The 24,909-nt window shown below is 36.8% G+C and overlaps 1 protein-coding gene across 1 annotated transcript in view; it reads left to right on the forward strand.

Annotated features, from left to right (window-relative positions):
* Nucleotides 1–24,909, forward strand: part of SESN3 (sestrin 3) — an 83,409-nt gene that overhangs the window by 29,863 nt on the left and 28,637 nt on the right. Inside the window, exons 2-3 of the mRNA XM_036742966.1 lie at nt 14,895–14,960; nt 23,354–23,551. Of these exons, the coding sequence (XP_036598861.1) occupies nt 14,895–14,960; nt 23,354–23,551 (264 nt within the window). The remainder of the gene's footprint in view (nt 1–14,894; nt 14,961–23,353; nt 23,552–24,909) is intronic.

Here is a 24,909-nt window from a genome sequence, read left to right on the forward strand (position 1 = left end):
TGATCTTTTCACACCATTTCCCTTTTTAGAGGCCTACAGTGACTTTTTTGTTGCTTTGTATATCAGCCTAAAATTCCTAAGCAATGAACTTAAAGGACCCACCACAGTTAGCACACCATTAACTAAAAGTTTTTTATCTTCATCTTAACCCTTATTGATATCCATTCTAAAATGTTTCCTGCCTGTTCTATAACTTGCCTATTTTTGCTTCCAAACTACTTTAAATATCATTCCCAAGTACAAGTCTCCACTGAATTGCCCTTTCCTTCCTTTCAAACAAGGTCCCTTACCAAAATATTCTTCAAAAAATCCACCTTTACTATGAGGCCTTTTCGGACTAACTGTTCTAGCTCCCATAGCTCTTAGACGTAGATTCACTAACAACTATCATAGCACGTAGTCCTGTTTGCAGGTGGGTAGATTCCTAAATGATGGCAGAATGACACTTGTGGAAATGCAGGGGGAAGTTTGACTATTGTCTTGAGAATCATTAATAAACACATTGAGTTCAGAGGGTTGATATTAGAGAAGTTTTTAACATTTTTTTCTTTTCTATACAGAATAGGTCATATTCAACCTTCTAATCTTCTGACCTTGAGATCTTGCCTCCATCGTCTCCTCATTTTGCTTCTTGATCTGCCAGTGAGGCTCTATCATTTCAGAGTAACCTTTCTACACCATCCTCATCCTCCATGTGTTGGGAGGTTTTTTTGTGTGTAATGATAATCATCCATTTCAGTAGACAAAGTTGCACTTTTGGTTTCTCTGTGGCTTTAAGTTAGTTTAGCTATTCCTGCTGCAAGGAAGCCCTGCTTCAGACACATACTGGCTCTCTAGTGGCCCTTTTATCTTTTAGTACTCTCTACAACTGTTTGAGACCATAACTTGCCAAAAAGTTGCTGATATATATTGGAATTTTCTCAGAGAGAATCCCTGAGGTCAGTGAAGTCACCAATGTGGAAAAACAAAACTTCTGTTTGTGGTTCCTCTGGATAATTCCATCCTGGCTATATTCTTCTGAATGTGTAGCCACAACTAAAACTCAAAAGGGGTATTCTATTGCCTTTCCCTTAGAGGTGTGATTAAAAGGCCAAACCTATTCTTATGCTATAAGTTTCTTGAATAAGGTATTTGATCTTTTAAAATGTTTATAAATTTTAGTATACTTGAGATTTTAAAGTGCTCAATGAATATACTTGAATAAAGAAGCAGGATGGATTTTTTTTAACATTGCCAAAGATGATTTATTTTTTCTATTAAAAAATAAAAATTGACTTGTATCTTTAGTTTTTATAGTACTCATTTTCCAATGTAGCTTTACTTTGTCCCTATGCCAGTGAGCCCTCTATTATAATAAAGAATAAAGAAGAGGGGGAAAAGTTCAGCAAAACTAAGCAATATGTTGATAAAGGCTGACATCATATGCAGTGTTCCGCATCAATAATACCTCAGCTCTGCAAAGAGCAGTCGTACCATACTCCTTGAGGCCAAGCATCACAGGTTTGCAACATTCTGTTTGATTACTTTGTTCCTTTTGTTCTTTGCATGTATATTGTGGTCGTTGTGTATATGATTCTTCTGATTCTTCTTACTTTGCTTCATATAAATCTTTCTAAGTTTCTCTCATTCGTTATTTCTCACAGCACACTAAGATTACATTCATTTACCACAATTTATGTGGCTTTCCCCAGTTGATGATCATCGAATTTGTTTCTAATTCTTTGGTACTACCAAAATAATGCTACTATAATTAGTTTGGTATATATGACACCATTAATTTTTCATCGACCCCCTAAGCATGTATTCCTAGCAGTGTGATCTCCAGGTCAAAAGAATTGGGTGTTTAAGTTACTTTTTTCATTCTTTTTTTTTTTGGAGGGGGGAAGGCAGGGCAGTTGGGGTTAAGTGACTTGCCCAAGGTCACACAGCTAGTAAGTGTGTTGAGTGTCTGAGGCTGGATTTGAACTCAGGTCCTACTGACTCCAGGGCCAGTGCTCTACTCACCATGCCACCTAGCTGCCCCTTAAGTTACTTTTTTAAAGTACAGTTACAAATTGCTTTCCAGAAGGGTTAGACCCTCTAACTGCAGGTATCCCTCAGGGTTCTCTCCTGGGCTCTCTTCTCCCTCTATACTACTTCACTTGGCCATCTCCTCAGTTCTCATGGATTTAATTACCATCTCAGTGTTTATGATTCTCAGATCTACTTATCCTGTCCCAAACTCTGCTGACTCCAGTCTTACCATCTCCAACTGCCTTTCAGACATCTCAAACTCAATATGCCCCAAATAAAATTCATTATCTTTCCTCCTATATACTCTCCCCCTCCTACCTTCCCTATTACTTACTGTAGAGGGCAGTACTTTCCTCCCAGTCTCTCAGGTTCACAACCTAGGAGTCATCCTGGATTCCTCACAGTCTCTTACCCTTATATCCAATCTATTACCAAACTTTGCAATGTTTCATATATGCCCCCTTCTCTCCTCTGACACTGCCATTGTTCTAGTGCAAGCCCACATCACCTCATGCCAGGATCATTGCTGTAGTCTGCTGGTGGGTCTCTCCCCACTCCAATCCATCTTCCATTCAGTCACTAAAGTGATTTTCCAAAAATGTAGGTCCAGTCATATCACCCCCCAATAAATTTCAGTGGTCCCCTATTTCCTCTAGGAACAAGTACAAAATCCTCTGTTTAGCATTCAAAGCCCTTCATAATCTAGCCTCTTCCTACCTTCCTATACTGTTCAATCCAGTGACACCATCTCTTGGTTGTTCCATGAACAAAACACTCTGTGTCTCAATTCTGGGCATTTTCCCTGGCTGTCCCCCATGCCTGGAATGCTCTCCAATTACTGACCTCCTTGACTTCCTTTAACTTGAGCTAAAATCTCACCTTCTACAGGAAGCCATTCCCAAACCTTCTTAATTCTAGTACCTTCCTTATGTTTATTATTTCCTACTTATCCTGTATATAACTTGCTTTGTATATATTTGTTCGTGTGTTGTAAACTGCCCAAGGGCAGGGGTTGTCTTTTGCCTCTTTTTATATACCCATTGCTTAGCATAGTGCCTTAATAAGGCACTTAATAAATGTTTATTGATTGATTCTTCAGAGGCAATCATGTACCACATCTCACTGGCGTATGGCAAAATTGTTAATATTGAAAAGAAAAACCTTTGCTCTCATGGGAAACTTGGGCGGTTCAATGGTGGTAGATAGAGCACCAGGTCTGGAGTGAGGAAGACCTGGGTTCAAATCCAGCCTCAAACACTTGCTAGCTGTATGACCCCAGGCAAAACACTGAACCTCTGCTTGTCTCAGTTTCCTTCTCTGTACAATGAGGATCATAATAGTGCCTGTCTTCCAGAGTTGTTGTGAGGATCAAAGGAGATGAGCACAGTGCTGGCACATAAGCAAGAGCTGTGTAGATGTTAGCTACTGTTATTGTTGTTGTTGGTATTTGAAAATTGACAGTTCTCTGAAAGCGATCCAGCCCATTCTTCTCTTTTTCAGACTCTGGGCACAGCTCATTGGCCGACCAGGTAGACTTACTTTTGGACACGCTCCATAGTGTACATAAAATACATGTTGGAATCTGGGCAATAGTTATCATTGGCTTTGTCTGTCCTGTGTTGGTGAGCAGGCCAAAATCCTTTGAATAATTACAGATCCCTTCCAGAAGGCTTTTTGGTGCCTTGGAGCTTGATGTCCTCTGCTAACAGGAGCATCTTGTAGGATGAGCCTGGGGAAATCCCTCCTCAATTCCGATGCAGCGCTGGATGCTCAGCCTGGTGACTGATACTTGCATATAGATGAGTTTTATGCCTTGACTGATATTTATTATTAGAGAGTTATGGAACAGAGTTATTCAGTTGTTACATCTTCCAAAGAATTCTAAACAATCTTAACGCTTGGATGGCGCTTCTCTCTACTTTATGGGACAAAAATGCTTGGAATTGTTTATCTTCTTTTTTTGTAAGTTTTTTTGTTGTTTAGTCGCTTATCAGTTGTGTCCAACAAAGAGTTAAGTCTATTAGGGTTTTCTTAGCAAAGATACTAGAGTAATTTGCCATTTCCTTCTCCAGCTTATTTTACAGATGAGGAAACTGAGGCAAACAGGGTTAAGTAACTTGCCCAGGGTCACACAGCTAAGAAGTATCTGAGGCCAGGTTTGAGCAGGCCTGGTACTCCATCTATTGCACCACCTAGCTGCCCTAAGATTTTAATTGTAAGATTTTAATTTAATTAAGTTAATTAAATGAAATGTTAAGATTTTGCAGATGAGTTTATATTCTATCAGGGGGTTGGCTTTGTTAGCTATCTCTCTCCATTTCACAAGTAAGATGTTGATTGACTGAGGTTTTTTCTAGACTTTGGTTTTCTTATTGTGATAATTTGACTTCTGGATTTAGTTATTTTAGTTGGTGTCAGTGTCCTTTTTGTTGTCCATTTTCCACTTTCTATTTTCAATATCCTGTTTAAACAATTCCAGGTTAAATTGTTTTTAATGTTATATCACATATTTTTCCCATTCTCATTCATGTTTTCTAATCAAATTTTGTTGAGCCATTGGTCAGACTGCATATGAACACAGATGACCAAGAGATAACCTCTAAATCATTAACAAGTATTTTTCCTATCTACATCACCTTTTCTTAATATTAAGGTAAAATGTTGCAATTCTTAATATTAAGGTAAAATGTTTCAAATTATGATGAAATTACAGGAAGTTTCAAACTTTATACACATTTAATTTTACCCTTTACATGTCACAGTGGTTTTATGTTTTCAAAATTGTATCAGTGCACATCATAGCTTTTCTATATCCTCTGATCCTATGTAATTCCTGACTGTAACTTTCTATATCCTCCATAGAAGAACTACTTGGTGTGTTTGGAAGTCTTTGTGGTTCATATGTGACTATTTATCCTCTTTTTTCACCATCACTTAACTTCTTTTCTGTTCATGTTTGGTATTTTATGTCTCTGGAATACTTCTTCCTGTTCAATCTGGTCTTAAGTTTCTTTTTGTTGCAGATCATCAAGTTCATGTTTTATGCTTCATGCCATTATTTGACTTCTGTTATGCAATATCCTCCAGCTTTCTCATAGTTCCAATTGCTCTTTGGGTTACTTGTGATTCTTCTAAGATCACAATTCAGTGACTTACAGCAATATAACATATCCAGAAGAATATTGGTGTCAAAAATGGACTTTTTATGTATAGAAATATATGGAGTTAAATTTTTCTTATCTACTTAGACTGATTTTTAAAAAATGAACTTTTAAAAACATGGTATCTGGCTTTCCTGTTTCTTTAGGTCCTCAGGGATGTTTTTCTACTCATTAATAGAAGATCCCTAATTGTATTTCCTGCTTAAATCATTTCTACAAGATGTTATAGGTATTCAGAGTGCCATTCTCTCATTTTTCCAATGGCTTTTTGTTGGTTTCTGTCAGTCTTTAAATGTTAACCTTTAAAATTCTTATGGTTCCAGCTTTATCTAAGATATCGTCTACAATTTTTCCAAAATGTGATTGATGCTATAAATATCTGTTTCTTTGCTTGTTTACATTCAGGTTAAAACATTTTCCCAGCTGACCTCTTATGTGCTGTCCTCTCTGCACACTTTATTTTTTTAAATTTATTTTTAACTTTCTTTTTAGATTTTGAATTCCAGATTCCCTCCCTTCCTCCTATCTCTCCTACCCTGCCACCCACTGGGAAGGCAAACAATATGATACCAGTTATACATGTGAAATCACACATAATATTTCCATATTAGAAAGCATGATAATTACTTCACTTTGTACTCAGAGCTTATCAGGTCTCTCTCTGGAGGTGGGTAGCATTTTTTCCACCATGAGTCCTTTGGAATTATCTTGGATCACTTTTTGATCAGAGTAGCCAAGTCTTTTGCAATTGATCATCATTACAACATTGCTGTTACTGTGCACAATGATCTCTAGGTTCTTCTCACTTCACTGTGCATAAGTTCGTGTAGATCCATTTTTTCTCCCTATGGCATTATACCCCAATTACACTTGGTTATACTATACCAGTGCATATCTACCAGTGCCAGAGAGTTGCCTGAGGTACAAAGAGGTTAGACAGCTAGTATGTCTTGTCAATGAGCTTCAAATATCTTTTAGCTTTTAGAATATATTCCAAGATCTTCGCTCAATCACAGAAGAAGCTGCCAGGCCATATAATATCTTGACAGTAGTTCCTTTTGTGGGTGCTGACAGATTTTTTTTCCCTTTGATATGGGAGCCCTTGATTTTGGCTGACAATCCTTAGATTTTCCTTTTGAGATTCCTTTCAGGAAGCAATCAGTAGATTCCCGGATTTTTTTTTTAAATTATGGTTTTCAGAGTCTAATGATTCTTAAATTAGCTCTTCTTGATGTTTTTTAGGTCTGTTTTTAAAAATATCAAATATTTTATATTTTCTTCTATTGTCTTTTCATTTCATTCTAATATTTTTACTCTCTCACAAAGTCATTGACTAGTATTTGATCTATTTAGTTTTCAAGGAACTCATTTTCTTGCAGAAGATATTCAACCCTCTCTTCTAAACTACTTACTCTCCTTCTAATTCTTTCCTCAAAGAGATTTAATTTCATTTGCTGTCTTTTACTTAATTTCTAGGAATTTATGTGTTCCTTGTGGGAAATACATTTTTTAATACTCTCTGCTTGCAGTTGTCATGGAGTTGGGTTTGTAATAACTTTTGGTACTAACTGGTGTTTTCTTTGATTAACCCAGTACTTTCTTTTGTGCCAGGGATAGGTTTTTCTTCATCTTGTACTCTTGTGTGCACTGCTAACTCTTAGAATTAGGTCCTCTTGTATCTCTGAGGTTCAGGATACTGGATATCCACCTTGGGACTCTTTCTGGTTTCTCAGGACAGAGTGATAGGAGCCTCCAAACCCTTGGGTCTGGGCTATCTAGTTCTGAGCTGTGCTGCAATGTTGGTCTGGCCAGTACTATGTTAGTACCATTTCCTACCACTCCCTAGGGTTTCCACAGTCCCTATCGTAAAGTTTTCAAACTACCCGTTCTTACTGTTTCCAGATTCAGAGGTAGAATTGACAGAACTTGGCAGCCAAGTGAATGAGAGGGAAGAAAGAAGACTCCAAAGGTTATAAGTATAGTTGGGAAGATTGTGGTACCTTCCATAGAAATAAGGACATTTGCATGAGGGATGGGTTTGGGGGAAAGATGATAAATTCTATCTTGGATATGTTGACTTTGAGAAGCCAGGATGTCCAGGTGGATGTATCCAGTAGGGAGATGACAGTTGAGGGCACTGTGGTATAATGGAGAGATATTGCTGAATTTGGAGTGAAGACTTGCCCTTGAATCCTAGCTGTACCATTCACTAACTTTTATGGCTATCACTTTACCTCAGTTTTCTTTTAAATGAGGGTACTGGCATAGATGGTTTCTAAAGTCCCTTGGAACTCTAAATCTATGATCCTATGAAGCTCAGGATATTAGGGATTCATACGGAGATTTGGGTGTTATCTATGTAGAAACTAAACTTGCTAGGGCTAAGGAGATTATCTCAAGAGTATATTAAGAGAAGAGAACCTAGGACTGAGCCAGAGTGTTATAATGGTTCCTACAAAATATGAAAAGAATCAGAGTAAGGTGTCACGTGTGTAGGGCAGGTTCTCCTTGGGAAGATCTATGAAGACACAGATAAGAGTCTCCGAGGAGTAGGCACAGAGATATATGAGCTTCCTCAGCAGAGGAAGTACCAACACCAGTGAGATCATCATGTCCATTATCTCAGGAGGTCAGTGGGATGGATAATCCAAAATACTCTTTAAAATCATGCATATTGACTTGGTTATGTTGTACAGTGTATTTATCTTCCTGATTTTGTTTTATTTACATAGATTAAAAATTGTTTATTTTTTTCCCAACCACACATTTACTGTAGTGGTGGGAGGCAATTGAAAGAATGTTAGGGAGAAAGGGAAGACCAAAATGATATTAAATTCACTCTGGATTATCTCCATGTAGATAAATGAGTTTATTTTATGAATACAGAGGTGACTACTGCCCTGTGGGAGAATTGTGGTTTTTTAGTTATAGAGAACAACAAAAATTCTGTTACTAAGCAGTTTATTTTGATATGATAAACTAATTTCTTTACAAGTAACTAAAACAGTCTACAAAGTTACATAACTAAAGAAATAGAAGGTACATGGGGAACATTTCTTTAAAACAGTAAAAAAAGTCATGTTTTTAATAATAACTAATAACTTTAAAGATTGTGGAACTTTGTGACCATTACAAGAAGTTTTGCTTCAGTATGAACTAATATCAGTTAGTAAATTAATGTTTATTAAGTATCTATTATGTGCTAAGTACTGTACTAAGTGCTAGGGATACAAAGGCTAGCAGAAGACAGTTCCTGTTCTCAAGGAGTTCACATTCTAATGGCAAAGATTTGCAAATATTTATGTACAAATAAAATATACAGGATAAAGTAGAGATATTGGAAAAGGCTGATCCTTCACCTGGAAGCCAGTGTGGCTTCAGAGAGGGTCGAGGAACAGTCAATATGGCGTTTGCTGAATTCCAGGAGAAATACCAGGAGCAGAACAGAGATCTGTATACAACGTTTGTAGATCTGATCAAGGCCTTTGATACTGTTGGTTGTGAGGGCTTATGGAAAATTATGTCAAAATTTGATTGCCTGGAGAAGTTCATCAGTATTGTACATCAATTTCATGACAATGCCAGATTCTAGATAATGGGCAATGCTCTCGTGCCTTCCCAGTCACCAGTGGAGTGAAACAAGGCTGTGTGCTTGCTCCCATGCTTTTTAGCATGATGTTTTCAGCCATGCTGTCAAATGCTTTCAATGAAGATGAACATGGCATCAAGGTCAGCTACCGCAATGATGGTAAATTCTTCAACTTGAAAAGGCTACAAGCCAAGACCAAAGTGGAGGGAGTGTTGGTGCATGATTTTCTGTATGCAGATGATTGTGCACTCAATGCAGCCTCTGAAGCTGAGATGCAACAAAATATGGATTACTTCTCTGCTGCTTGTGCTAATTTTGGCCTAACAGTTAACAGCAAGAAAACACAGGTGCTCCATCAGCCACCACTACACCATCCATACATGGAACCATCAGCTGCAGCAAATGGAGAAGTTTTGAATGCTGTGGATAAGTTTTTTTACCTTGGTAGTATGCTTTCCAGGGATGTACATGTTGATAATGAGGTTGATGCACACATTGCCAGAGCTAGCTCAGTGTTTGGTAGGGTCTAAAGGAAAGTATGGGAGATAAGAGGTATTAGACTGATTACTAAACTGAAGATCTAGAGCAGTTGTGCTGACCTCATTGTTGTATTCCTGTGAAACCTGGACAGTGTACCAGCGCCATGCCAGGAAACTGAATCACTTCCATTTGAGTTGTCTTAGGCTTATTCTGAAGATCACCTGGCAGGATAAAGGTACCAGACACTGAGGTCCTTACTTGAACTAAACTGCCAAGCATTCAAACTCTGCTTAGAGCTGGCCACATTGTTCGAATGCAAAAAGTATGCTTAACAAAAAGACTATTTTATGGAGAGCTCACACAGGGCAAGCGTTCATATGGTAGTCAGAAGAAGTGATACAAGGACACTCTCAAAGTCTCAAGAACTTTAGAATTGTTTGTGTGACATGGGAGACACTGGCATAAGACCACTCAGGATGGCGTGCCCACATCAGAGAAGGTGCTGTGCTCTATGAGCAAAGCAGAATTGAAACAGGTCAAAGAAAATGCAGGATGTGCAAATTTAGAATATCCACTCCGAATGTTCATATTATCTATTCCTGACCTGTGGTAGAGCATTCTAAGCTTGTATTGGCCTGATCAGCCACAGTCAGACACATTGAAACTTGACTCCAGCATAGTGATATCATTTTGGTCCTCTTCGAGAACGAGAACGAAGGACAACAACCATTGAGAAAGAAAGGCTTCTTGAAGAAGGTAGAGCTTTAGCTGGGACTTGAAGGAAGCCAGGAAGCAGAGAGGAGGGAGAGAATTCCAGGAATGGGAGACAGGCTGTGAAAGTGCCCAGAGTGGAGATGTGGAGTGGCTTGTTAAGGAACAGTACTGGATCAGAGAGTACATGGGAAGGGGGATGTGATGATATGGGAAGGGGGATGTGATGATATAAGAAGGCTGCAGAGGTAGGAAGGAGTCAGGTTATGTAGTATGTTCTGGACTGAGGTTTGGACTTGAGCCCAGTTCTTCTTGGGCTCCACCACACTAAGCTGCCTCTTGTTAAATGGATAAGCTCCCTAATTGTAAAAAGTCACAGAGTAAAAACAATAGGGGAGAGAAAAATGAGGCACCATCCTTCTTTGAAACAATTCTATAATGAAGGTGATGTTCAAGCATTGCCCACTCACCCTCCCATTTTCCCTTTCAATGTAAAAGTTCTTAGTTGTGTGCCTCCTTTATGTGAGAAAATTTCCTCTATTCTACTTCTCCCTTCCCCCTTCTTCTGCTTCATCCCTCTTTTTCACCCTTCATTTTTTTTGGAAATAATTCCAACAGAATCAATACACACCCATGCCCTCTGTCTATGTAAACTCCTTTTGACTCTCTTAATAATGATAAAGTCCTTAAAAGTTACATGTATCATCTTCTCATGTAGGAATATAAGAGTGCCTTGTGATTGGTCTTTCACGTTTACCTTTTTATACTTCTCTTGAGTCTTGTGCTCATATTGAGTCTTGTGTCATATTTTCTGTTCAGCTCTGGTCTTTTCATTAGGAATGCTTCAAAGTCTTCTATTTCATTAAATATCCAGTTTTTTGCCCCTGTGGCATTATACCCAGTTTTGCTGGGTAGGTGATTCTTGGTTGTAATCTTCGCTCCTTTGCTATTTGGAATATCATATTCCAAACCTTCTGCTTCTTTAATATGAAAGCTGCTAAGTCTTGTGTGATCCTGACTATGGCTCCATGATATTTGAATTGTTTCTTTTTGGCTGCTTGGTGTATTTTCTGTTGAGTTCTGGAATTTGTTTATGAAATTCTTGGGAGTTTACATTTGGGATCCCTTTTAGGAGGTGATCATTGCATTCTTTCCATTTCTATTTTACCATCTAAATCTAAGATATTGGGTCAGTTTTCCTTGATAATTTCCTGAAATGTGATGTCTAAGCTCTTTGTTTTTGACATGGCTTTCACTTGGTCCAATAATTATTAAATTCTCTCTCCTTGATCAATTTTCCATATCAGTTGTTTTTCTCATGACATATTTCACATTTTCTTCTATTTTTCATTCTTTTGACTTTGTCCTGGAACTGTGACGCAGAATGTCTCCAGGTTGAGAGCTCCTGGAGCTGCTGCAGCCACTGCTGTTGCTGCCCCTATGTGCACTCTGGACAGGCCTCCCACCCTAATGTTGAAGATGTCTCCTGCTGACCTCCTCAGTTTTCTTAGGCCAGAAAAATGTCTCACCCTGGCATTTTATTGGCTCTACCACAACAGAATTTTAATTGAAGTGTTATTTTAAAATTGTTTGGAGGGGAATGTTTAGGGTTCAGCTGAACCTCTCTGCTGCCTCTAAGCTGCCATCTTCATTACTAATATATGCTCTTAAGAGCCATTTCAATAATTCCACTGCAGTAAGAAGAAATGCAAGTTATTAGCCAAGTGAAATAATTTCTAAATCACTTATAATAAAGGAAATGCACATTAAAACAAAACTGAGATTTTACCTCACACCCATCAAATTAGCAAAGATGCTAAAAAGAACACTAAAATTCATCAAAATTCAGATTATATAAAATGTGCAATGTCCATTCCAGAGAGAACTGTTGAAGAAATGTAACTAACCCCTTCCTCTTGGTGGAGAATTATAAGTGAAGTTATTGCATATATTGTCAGAGACTGTATGGGAGTTTTTCTGTACTGTGTATCTTTATTAACCAATCAAAAAAATATTTCTTAAAACAATTACTATGTGCCAGGTACTGTGGGGATACAAAAAAGGTAGCCTCTACCCTCAAAGAGGCTCACATTCTAGTGAGAGAGTCTGTAAATGTGAGCAAGTCACTAGCAGCTTGGGGACCAGGAGTGGTCTGCTGCCTAAGGTGAGATTTAAGCTAAGATTTCAAGGAAACCTGGGAAAACCAAGAGGCAGAGGTGAGAGTGGAGAACATTCCAGGTGGGTGGGACAGTCAGTGCCAAGGTACTGATATGGAAGATGGAATTGTGTTTGAGACAGAGCAAATGTAGCTGGATTCTAGAGTGTATGGAAGAGAGTAAAATGTAAGAAGATTGAAAAGGTAGGAAGGGTCCAGGTTATGAAGAGTATGAATGCTAAACATCGGCTATAGACCAGTGTTGTAGTCAAGAAAAAGACAGTACAATGTTGCCTTACTTATTGTTCCTATTGTTTAAGTCAGACTTTTAACTGAGAGTTCTTTTTGATCATCTGTATTTTCTATTTGGCATAATTTACAAGTTTGTGGTTCAGAGAGTGTTGATATCTTAGAGGCTGTAAGCAAATCTTCCTAATGAAGGAATTAATTATGAATTGTGTCATAAAATGTGCTATAAAATATTTCTATTTTGGCAGAACTCTTTATATATTGAACAGATTGTTTAAGAAAAAACTCTTTAAAAGTATCCCTTGTATACAATTTATAAATAAAAGTGAAATTCCACTTTTATATTTTCATTTGCTAATTAAGAGAGCTATGAATAAAGAAACAGTTAACTCTTCAAGAACAGCACTTTGTATATTTTTGGTTTTGCTTTTTAGCTGAAAATAAACCAAAGAAAGAATAATTGAAAATAGAATTTAAGAACTTAATAATCAAGTACTTAATAGCCTACAAAATAGCAGGACATTTTCATTGGGAGTACCTTTTGAGAGACTAATGACTTTATTCCCATTTTTATTTAAAGCTCATAATTTGAGGAATTGCTAGCCTTAATTCTCTGACAGGACTGACTATTAAATTGATTAACCTTACCAATTTTCCAAATGTAGTTCATTTGGGTACTTTGGCAGTTTGGTTTCTGTTCAATCTAACAAGCATTTATTAAGCTTTTATTATGTTTTAAGCATGGTGATAGATGCTTTTGGTAATTAGCCAAAAGATAAAACCTTAACATTTCTCACTTTTAGGGAGATTACATTCTATTGGGGTAAATAATATATACAAAGAAAATTAAATTTAAAAAGAAGGTATTGAGGGGTGGGCACAGATCTAATAGGGGCAGTTTTAAGCCTATAGAACGGATTTCTAGGCAAAATGCAAAGTTTTGGTAAACTGGCATACGGACATAGTAGGGAATGTTTTGCTATAAATAGGTATGAGGAGTGTAGGGAGCGATGGCAGGAAAAAGATCTCTGGTTTCGGCAGTCTACTGTTCAGAATCACAGGGACTCCTCAGTGGAGCTACAGTCAGTCAACGTGCATTTATTAATTGGTTAAGTGTCAGACATTGTGCCAACTGCTGGGGATACAAAGAAAGGCAAAAATGTTGTTCCTGCACTCAAGGAGTTTACGTCTATTGAGGGAGACAACATGTAAATAACTAGGCATATACAATATATATTCAAAGGGTGTAGCCGTTGAAGGGGCCTTCCTACAGTAGAAGTGATTTGAGCTGAGTGCTGAAAGAAGCCAGGGAAACTCAGGTGGAGGCGAGAGAGTAGAATATGCCAGTCCTGGGGGGCAGCCAGAACAAATAAAGAGAATCTGGAGATTCTGTGCACAGAATGTGCAGGGTAGAGTGTGTAGAAGGGAGTAAAAATAAATGCAAGAAGACTAGAAAGGTAGGAAGGGAGCAGGATGTAAAGGACTTTATGTTGCCAAACAGAAGACTTCGTATTTGAACCTGGAGTCAATAGGGGAGCCACTCAAGTGTGTTGAGTAAGGGAATGGGGAAAAGGAGGTGCTATGTAACATGAGCAGGCCTACACTTACGGAATATCATCTTGACAACTGAAGGAAAGATGAACTGGAATGGACATCAATTAGAAGAAGCTACGGCAGTGGTCCAGGAAAGAAATGAGTACAGCCTACACTAGACCATGTGGGTAGACAGGAGATATGGGAGATGTGAAAGTAAAAAAGACAACAGATGAGATCTAGATCTAGAGGGCTAGAGGATGTCATTCAGATTTCAAAACACACAGAAATCACAGCTGGTGATCCATCTTTTCCATTGTCCTTTTTGTAACTTGAAATTTAGCTCTTCTGCGATTGTGATGGTCTATAATTTGTAGTAGTATAGCATCACTAGGAGAACATTTGTGTTCAGAAGATGGATCTTCGTGGGACGAGACAACTTCAGATCATCCAGAAGTGCAGCATAGTTTCCCATGGATGACATAGCTTACTCTTGTCCTGTTTGATTGTGAACTTCACTCACTGTCCATCTGTGGTACTTGTAGGAACATGTGTTGGGAGACTTGATCATCTTGCTGCATGTGACAGTCTGGGTAATATGCATTTCTCATCCATTATGGTTTTTCCTACTAGGTTCTGTGTCCCATTGAAGAAACCCAGTAAGTTTCATGGCTGGATGCAGTCAACATAATGTCCATAAACAGTAGCTCCTTTCCATTTGAATTTTTTTGCCAGGATATCCTCTGGCACACTGGCAAACACCTCTGATAAACACTTTATGTGCTATTGGTAGTCAGAGGGTGCGTGAGTAAATTTACCTCTCTGGTTTCATTTGTCAAGGAATTTATATTATCTTAGTCTATTCATTGGAGATGCCTTGTTAGAGTATTGCAGGCTGCACTTGTATAAATGCATATGTTAAAACTTTCTGCAATGACTGTATAAGACAAATAAAACTTTTTCTCGGAAGACATCAGTAATGTTGTGTAACTTTTTTTAACAGGAAAAAAGAATCAGAGTATCTCAGCCTTCGACAAGAGGACCAAGTGCCTTTATACCAGAGAAGGAGGTAAATTAAACTGTCTTGAGAAATTACAGTGAGAAATTATGAGAAATCAAGAACATTATTTCCTGGACCAAAGACCAAATTCTTTCTTTGAAATGTTGAAGTGCAAGTGTTTTGCTGTTTGAGATACATTTGTAGGTAGGAAACCTGACTTAAGGTACATCATCCTAATAGTGTGGCCCTTGAGATTATAACGTTTCTATAATTTGAATAATCTTGGTTATTAGGATATGTTACAATTAGGTTTGAAAATATGAAAATGTGCTGTATCACTTGTAGCAGCCAGAGGGTGCAGTTAATAGAGCACAGGAATGAAGACCTGAGTTCCAATCCAGCCGCAGACACTTGCTAGCTGTGTGACCCAGGGCAAATAAATCACTCAGGCTTTGTCTACGTCCATTTCCTCATCTGTAAAATGAGGGTAGGAATAGCACCTCTTCCCAAGGTGGTTGTGAGGCATTCTGTATCCCTTTATGCACTTCAAAAATTGCTATCATTGTGATTATTATTGTTGTTATTATATCAGCAATTTAATAGGGAATTTTTCTGAAAAGGACACCTCTAGAGTATTCAAATGCCTTGATAATTTGAGAGCTTTGCTTCTTTTTAAATAATCCGTTTCCTAATATTTATAAGATCATCTGAATTAGAAGAAGAGATATTTTTGCAACGGAACAATCAGTTATTCACTTTGTTATTAAGCTCTTATTAAAGAGCATGAAATACGGAGGGAATGTTACCTCCCCAGTTGTTGTGTCTCATCAACTGATTGTTTCTCAGCCTTCATTTAGATGGCATGTCACAGTATCCTTTATTTGCCATCTTTCTGGATCTAGAAAACTAGGCTGAGGAATGGTAAGAAATGTTAACTCTTTGCAACTACCTTTTCTCTTTTTAATCTATTCAAATCCTACTTATCCCTAAGATAATATATCAGAGAAATAAAATGACTTCTTTCACCTGAAAATGTGCATAATAATGATACCTGTAATATCTACCTCACTGGGTTGTTGAGAGACTCAAATAAGGTAATATATGTAAAGTACTTTGGAAGCTTTGAAGTACTAGATTAAACTTAACTAATCATTACTATGACTGTAAAGATTGAACTAATTAATTTTGTGTCACCAGTTTCTTCCCATGTTACATTTTACAAATACACCCCTACTCTCTTTTTAAAAATCATTTATGTTTACATATATGTTTATATGTGTATGTAAAATAAACTATACACACACACGGCTATGGCTATGTGTATCTTTTTTCAGTAACAAAAATGTTGCTATAAGAGAGGGCTACCTTAGAAAACCGTGGAAATACTTGCATGAAATAATGAAGAGCAAAATGAGCAGAACCAAGAGAACACTGTGTGCAGTAACAGCAATATTGTTTTAAGAACAACTTTGAGTGAATAAGTTTGAGTATAATAAGCACCCAAATTAACTATAAAGGACATATGAAGAAAGCTGCTATCAGCATCCAGAGAAAGAACTGATAAATAGAAGTATGCCTAGAATAGTTTTACATATATATGTGTGTGTGTATTTGTGTGTGTGTGTGTACACACATGCAAACAACTATTTCTGGGTACTGGTAACCATCTCTAGGGCAGGGGGAAGGGAAGAAAAAAATTTTACATGATCATTTTGTATATTAGAAAGGACTAACAAGTTGTGCTTAGGAGATTCGCAGTTTCATGTGCAATCTTTTTTTTTATTGTACTATGTTATGGAATTGCTTGCTTTATTCCATAAATCAAAAATAAAATTTAAAAATGGAAAAAAATAGTTTAAGATTTATTTGGTTAAAAAATTAATGTTAAAAATTATTTTTATGTGTAATTGGGAAAAAATATTATTTTTAAAAAAGAGGGATACCACAAGAAGAGGAAGATCAAATCACTTTAGGAAAGAAGCCCATGTTGGAAATGCAACATGGGATGCTAGACTTAAAGAAGAGAACCATGGAAGTCAACTTTTATCAATCCTATGCCCTGAAGCCTGATGCCAATTTAGGGCATTGACTGGAAGAGCCAGTAAGGACAGAACTAGGTATAAAAAGCCAGTTGATTGTATTTCTTTCAGACAGGAATAGAGAATACTTTTGATGCCAAAGAAAGACTTCCAATGGGTCATTGATTTTAAGGTTTCTGATAGGAAACCACATTTCTCATCTGCAGGTCACAGAGCATCTCTAGCTCTATAACCAGGAATCTAGAATTACGTATTCTGAAAGGCAGGACTGAGAGTTCCTAGGTTCCCGTTTCCTTAGCTGAATATTAGGGAGACAGATTCTAGAAGTCCAAGAAGTCCATAAATCTTTCAAGTCAAAATCTAATAGGAAAGCTAAGTGAACATTAAGAGTCAAGCCTCATCAATCAGTTTTTAGAAAGGAGAGACAAAGGAGATAGGAAGATAGACCTAATAGCTAGTAGTTGTTGAAGTCTTTGTCTTAAAATCAGGTCTGGTAGTTTCAGCAGTGCTGGAAGGGCTTTCAGTGTGGGCTAGCAACACAGGGTCTGCTTACCAAGGACCAGACTTACTGAGTACAGAGAGATACATCACCAACTAGCCGATGACAATATGGTGATAAATTCATTGACAATAGTAACCCATGAAACAAAGAAAAGTACTGAAATTCAGGTCGTGGTCCTGTGAAACTCTTCTGCTTCTGCAGTGACAGTGGCAGAAAGAAAAGGGGGAAATAAGGAAGGCCCATCAGATCACAGTTTAATCATCCAAGTGAAAGATATATTCCATAAGGAATCTTCTGAGGCATGCATTTTATTCTGCCAAACTGAACAGCTTTTTAGGGAGAATAGGATCTTCTATTCCCTGGACCTTGTAGTAAATTGTGTGACCATAAAGATGTAGTTTAATGTAGAATATTTATATGAAACATCAGGGAGGTGATGCCATGACACACAAGTGAATCGGATTTAAGTGAGGGAGGGCTGTACAAGGCATCAGCCTCACTTTCTCCTGTGGAGATCTGGGTCCAGCTGCCAGATATAGATCAGGACAACTGGAGATGGCCCAGGATGCAGTGGGGGACCTTGGCCTTTTCAAAGTAAGGTCTTTAATAGGTCTCAGTTTGACTGAGGCAGCACCCATTCAGTATAAATTTTTATCTCTGAAACTTCTTTTTTTGTTTTGTTTGGTTTCTTCTCTTAGAGACCACCCTTAACCCTAAATCACTCTGATCCCAGACCAAGCCACACTTGGTCACTGTTTGGTCCCTAATTGGCTCAGAATTAATGTAAATAACAATTGTTTCTTTTTTGCCCAGAAACCCTGAGGTTCTTACCCTCCTAGATCTATTTTTTTTAAAGAGGCCATTCTTTGCCTAATTTTTTAAATCCTTAATCACTGAATGGGTGCTGCCTTGGAGAAGTGTAACCAAAATGATATAGGGCCTCAATGGGCTTCATGTGTCATGTGAGCATTGTTTGTAAGAACTGGGAATAGACTGGAGAAGATAAGAGTAAGGGGATATATAATAATTATATTAAAATATTTGAAGGGCTATCAAAAGGAAAGAGCGATTAATCCTGTTTGTCCTCAGAGGACCATTCAGTGGATGATGCAAAGAGGATAATTTGATTTGACTAAAAAACAAAACAAAACAAAAAATACTTCCCTAACAAATAAAGCTATGCAGAAGAGGATTGGGTTGCCTTGGGAGATGTTAGGTTCCTCCTATACAAGCAGAAACAGATGTAACCACTTAACAAAAATGTTAGAGTAAAAATTCCTTACTAGTATGGATTGGAGTATCCTTCCAACTCTCAAATTCTGTGATTTTAGGTTTTTTTTTAAATAAAATTGTATTTGACCTCCTCTCTAGTTATATTACTGAGACTAGAGGTAAATGTGTCCAAACCGCATGGAAACTTGTTAATTTAAATTTTATGTCATTTTTTTTCAGTATCTCACAAATAAGTTTCCTTAAAGTTTAAATGAATAAACTTTGGTTAGTCAGCATTTGAGTTTCCATTGTATATGGAACAAAATTTTAAGTTTTATAAAATACTGAAGTTTTTTGTTGCCCAACCAAAGATTTTAATTTAGATTTTTGTGGCATAGAAGCAAGATTCTCCTAGTGTCTATGTTTCTCTGATTCTAATGTACTTTTGGGGGGGGGATTAACTTTTACTGTCTCCTTATGATAAATCCCTTTATATACTTATCTGGCATCATTAGAAAATAGAGTGTTCCGCTAAAGCTAATTTTCCTGATTTATTGATTCTTCTTTAGGCAACAAAAACCTAAATTTTTAGTAATTTTTAGGGAAATAGGTTACTCAGTTCCTTGATATTTTAAATAGAACACACTAAAATGAGTACAGTTTTTTTATTAAAATTCATTTTATTTTGCTCTAAGAGTGTTGTGATTGGGTGCTGTTAATGACGTATGTGAATTTTTCAACTCTTCTGCTAAATCATTCCTTTTTATCACTTTTTAGAAAATTCTTATGGCTTAGTTTTTCTGATTCTTCTTTCACACTCCAACTTTGAGTAGTCATTTCTTATATCTGTGGGTCCACTTCTACAATCTGTGTGTCTCTCCTGCCCTCAGCTTTTTAAATAGATACTCATACTTTATATTTTGTTATTTCTTCTCTCTTATCTTGTGGGAAACAATATAAACTTATTAAAATTTAATTAGGCAAATAAGACCTGAAGGACTCATAGTATCTGGGTTGGAAAGAACATCAAAGGTAATCTGTTCCAATCTTTGACTGAATAAAATTCTCTCCAACAGCATTCCTGACCTATATTCATCAATTTTCTGCTGAAAACTTCTAATGAGAGAAAAAATCTGCTACTCAGTTGGCCCACTCCACTTTTGCATAGCTCTAATTATTAGGAAATTTTCCCTGAATTCCTACTTAATTACCTTCTCTGTAGCTTTTTCCTATTCCCCCTAGTTCTGTCCTCTGGGGTCAAGGAGAACAAGTCTAATATGTGACAGTATGATATTTGAAACTGGCCACCCCAAATCTTCTCTTATTTATTAGGCTAAAAGTCCCTAATGCTTTTAACTTATCCTTATATGATATGACCCAAAGGCAGAAGTTCTAGTCTCTTCCCTCTCAAAACTTAGCTTATTGATGTCCTTTCCAAACCGTGGCATCTACAATTGAATATGATTCTCCATAGTCTTGGATACAATGTTTTTCTTAATACAGTCTAAGATTCCATTAGCTTTTTTGACACTTATATTTATTCATTGACCTTTTTTAAAGGAATTTATCTAGACATATATCCCCCCACCCCATATTCCTGAAGTTGATTTTTTTAATTTTAAACCATGTATAAAATTTTACATTTGAATCCGTTAAATTTAATCTGATTAGTTTCTGCCAACATTCTAGTTTTTCAGCATTTTTTTGGATTCTGACTTTGTCATCCAGTGATTTAGCTGTTCCTCTTAGATTTGTCAAATGGCATCATTTGCACATTTGATAAACATACCATCCATACCTTTGCCAAAGTCATCCATAAAAGTGGCAAATGACCCAGGACCATGCTCAGATTCTGGGAGTGCTTCATTGGTGAGCTTCTCCCAAGGTGACATCAGACCAATTAGTGATGACCCTTTGGGTCTAGCTAACCAATTCTGGATCCACCAGTGATACCAGAAGTCTTTTAAGAGGAAATGAAGTTATTCTGCCATTGTTAGGGGGTGGGAGAGGTGGGGTGCAGTGTAATGAAACCATGATGGCTATTTGTGATCACTACTTCATTTTTCTAGACACTCACAAAATATCCCTCTTAAGATGTGCTCTGGAATTTCCCAGGAATCTAAGATAAGCTTATTGGCCTAGAAATTGGTACCCCCCCCACACACACCTCTATGATTGCAGATATATACGTAATATATATTTTAATTTTCATCCAGTTTAATCCTCACAGCAATTTTATGAGTTGAGGATACTACTAATTGAAGTATACTGTTTAAAATTTTTTTTAAATATTAGAGGAAACTGAGCCTCAGAGAATTTAAGTGACTTGGCCGAGTAAGTACAGTTAGTAACAGTCAAGACTTAAACACTGTTTTTTGATTCACAGTTTAGTGCTTTCTACTATATTATGTCGCCATTCCCAAGACAGCCTTTCCCATCACTGTGACATGAGATTGTCTGCATATGCTATATTCATAATATATTCATAACTCTTTGGAACATATTTTATGCTGAATGCTAACCATATATGGGAAGGCGTGTGTGTGTGGTGGGGGGAGGTAAAGCATTAAGTAGTTCGATAGCTTTTTATTCAAAAAGCACTACCTATTATTGGCATGATTGGTTTATATACTATCATTGATCTCTTACTGTTCTTTTTATTCAACTAGGAGGAAATGGCCAAACTGACCAATGCGTGTTAATTTTTAAAACTGTATTCTTGTTTACATTCTTGCAATGTACATTTCCTCACAATTCATACCTTTTTTTACATAATTTCCCCAATTCATCATTTCTCTAAATTTGCATTATAGTCCCTTTTAATTTGTGTTCATTGATCAAAATCAACTCAAGTGCTACCTTAGATGAAATCTTTCCTGACCCCACTTTATATTAACTTATATTTAGGAATTTATTTTGTATATGTTTTGCATATTTATACATGTTATATACATACATACATACATATATATATATATACACACACACACACACACACACACGTGTCTCCTTTGATAGAATGTAAGTACCTTGAGGATAAGGACTATTTCACTTTTCCCTTTTTATCATTAGCACAGTGCCTGGCACATATCAAGTGCTTAATAAATGCTTGTTAGGGCAGCTAGGTGGCACAGTGGATAGAGGGCCAGGCCTGCAGTCAGAAGGACCTGAGTTCAAATGTGACCTCTGACACTTACTACCTGTATGACCATGGGCAAGTCACTTAACTCTGTTTGCCTCAGTTCCTCATCTGTAAAATGAGATGAAGGAAGAAATGGCAAACCTCTGCAGTATCTTTGCCAAGAAAATTTCAAATGGGGTCACGGAGAGTCAGGCACGACTGAAATGATTGAACAACAACAAATGCCTGTTGTTTGGTAAAGTCCCCTATGTTTACTGTGTGTATAACTCTGAAAAGTAGAAATTTCTTTGTAAGCCACTTATCCAAGGTGCTTAAAATAATAACTCCTGTTTTATGTAGATTTCTTTCACTGACGTCTGAATCTGATGCTGTAGCATCAGTAGCATACAAACTCTGGCAGGTTTTAGTCAAGTTAGAAAGGCTTCATGTGTGTACCCAGTAACAGTCTGTATGCTTGTCATCTGAGAACAACATCGCTAGCTTTGGAGAGGTTCAGGCCCAGATTACCTGGAGAGGGATGGAGGTTTTAACTTCAGCACTTTCCAAAAGCTATCTGTTCATTACATTTTAGAATGATCGTACCCCTTCTGAATGAGATTCTTTAAGTGTGGAAGTATTGTGTAGTTTTGTGGTTTATATAGTACTTTCCTCATGACAGTTTTGAGGAAGATAGTGCAAATACTATGATACCCATTTTATTGATGAGGGAGCAAGTTTAAGTGGAGTTCTGACATGCCAAGGCTCATATGGCTGATAAGAGGGAGAGCTGGATTTTAAGGTGAATATGCTGAATTTAAACACAACTGCTTGATCTAGTATTCGTCGTTGGTTCTTAGAGCCTTCCTCTATGGTAATCCTATAACCAGGAGTCCCTTGAAGCCCTGTAAAATTATTATCTATTCCTTGGGAAGGTTCTTTTGATCACCAGGTCTGAAAGAAGTCCATAATGACTGCTGGACTCAGTGGTCGCAATCAACATTAGTACCCTTAAAATATGCATCATTATCCCTCAATAAACACCCTCCTACTCTTTGCAATGTTTCTCTTGGTCACTAAAAAAAAAAGAACATTTTTACTCATTATTGCCTTAAGTAAAAGGTAGGGTCAGACTGAAGATGCAGTGGCATATAAGACATTTTGACTATTGGACTTCATAGGTTGCTGAGATGAACTTGTAAATTCATATGACCAAATGCTGTGGTTAGGCACAAATTCCATTAGCTAGGCAAGTAAGCTCTCGAAATCTTGCACTGGGCCTGACCAAGCAGATGGAATTGTTTTTTCTCCAGTTTTGCAGTTAAACAGCAAATGTCAATTATCAAACAAACATTGTCTTTGTAATACAGTGTAGTGTAATATCCAAAAAAATTAGGATGGTTTTTCTTTTTTTATTTTTATGTTCCAAGAATAAACAACTTCCAGAATTTTGAGGGTTTATTAACAGATAACTTTTTTGCTTTAATGTTTCCATAATTTATCAATTTGTATCCTGCTTGATTTAATAAAGAATATATTTATTTCTTAATAACTGCCTCTTTTTTTCCTTTGTTGCTTTTTTGGTTCTTAGGTTGTCCAAGCAAATACAGTAGATGAACGTACTAACCTCCTTGTGGAAGAATACTCTACATCTGGGCGCCTGGACAACATTACTCAGGTCATGAGTTTACATGCTCAGTACCTAGAGTCTTTTTTGCGCAGCCAGTTTTATATGCTGCGGATGGATGGTCCCCTTCCTTTACCATACCGACACTATATTGCTATAATGGTATGTGTTCATGATCTATACCTGAAGCTTGTTTTTTAAAGCTAGGATTAACAGATTTTCCCCTCACTATCCTTTCTCCTTCCTCTCTTGAAAGAATACTTTTATATGGAGCAAATTAGTGTTCCTTAGTTATTTTTAGTGTGATCAGTTAAACATTTGTGGAAATGTTATGAATTGATATACCAGAATCATGAAAATCCATACTTAAAACAATATTAATATTTTTCATTTAATTTATAAAACATATTTAATCTCTTGTGCTTAATGACAGATTTTTTTTTCTAGTAATGTCTTGTTCCATTTTGAGAAAATTATTTGTTTTGGGCATCTGTAAAGAATCTTCTTATGTACATGAAAAAAGTCAGTAATTTGTAGTTATTTAGATAAATCTCTATCAGAATTAGTGAAAAATCTGAATGATGGTACTTTTAAAGAAGTTATTTTTTATCATCCAGTTATAGCACAGATTTATAAACTAAGCTAATATAGATTGGGAGAAAATTGTAGGTTGGGCAAGAATGAAGAGTATCCAGAATTTTGCAATTTGACTGATGTTAAAGAAGTCATTAAGAGAATTTGTCCATGTGAGTGCAAGAGTCATTGACCTGGGAATCAATGCTGGGAGGTCAGGTTTATGTTTGTCACAAATTTAACCTGCTTGTCTTTCCAGTGCTCTAGAAATGGCTAAAACTGATCTGAGTTGTAGCCAGTATCTTGGTGCAACATAAAATTCAATAGGGCCTCAATTCTAGCTCAGAGTTTTTTTGAGCACAACAAAAATTAAAACATAGTCATAATGCTTAGGAGATAAAGAAGAAAATCAATAGAAGGAATAAAATTAGATACATTAAGTTATTTAAGAAGTAGCCATATAGAAACACGAGATCTCAATTCTACTTTGCAAGGAACTGGCAAGTTAGCAATAGCAGATCTGCTTCAGAGAGAGAAAGGTAGGAGGTAATTGGTGAATGGATTACACTGGTGGCTGCTGTAATCAAGGTTCTAAGCATATCCGAAAGCTGGAAATGCCCAAGAAATGATTATATAATAAAAAAGTGTCCTCTCTTATAATTTCTAAATTAGTAGAATATAAATTAATCAGGTTTTTATGTTTATATTTTAAAATTAATACTTAGAAGGAAAATGGATCTGTATTTTCTCTTGTATATATGGAGGCAGGGATTTAGATTAATTGATGTTAACTTTGAATGTGGCAATCACTGATTTTATTCTGCCTCCTTTTACTTGTGTGTCTACTAGTTTTGTGTTTCCACCCACCTATTAAATGGGAATGGGTTGTTATAGAGTGAAGATTTTAGGAAAACAAGAACCTTGTGGAGGAAAAAAAGGTAATACCA

Source organism: Trichosurus vulpecula, chromosome 2 (assembly GCF_011100635.1).
Source record: "Trichosurus vulpecula isolate mTriVul1 chromosome 2, mTriVul1.pri, whole genome shotgun sequence".
Taxonomy (NCBI): Eukaryota; Metazoa; Chordata; class Mammalia; order Diprotodontia; family Phalangeridae; genus Trichosurus; species Trichosurus vulpecula.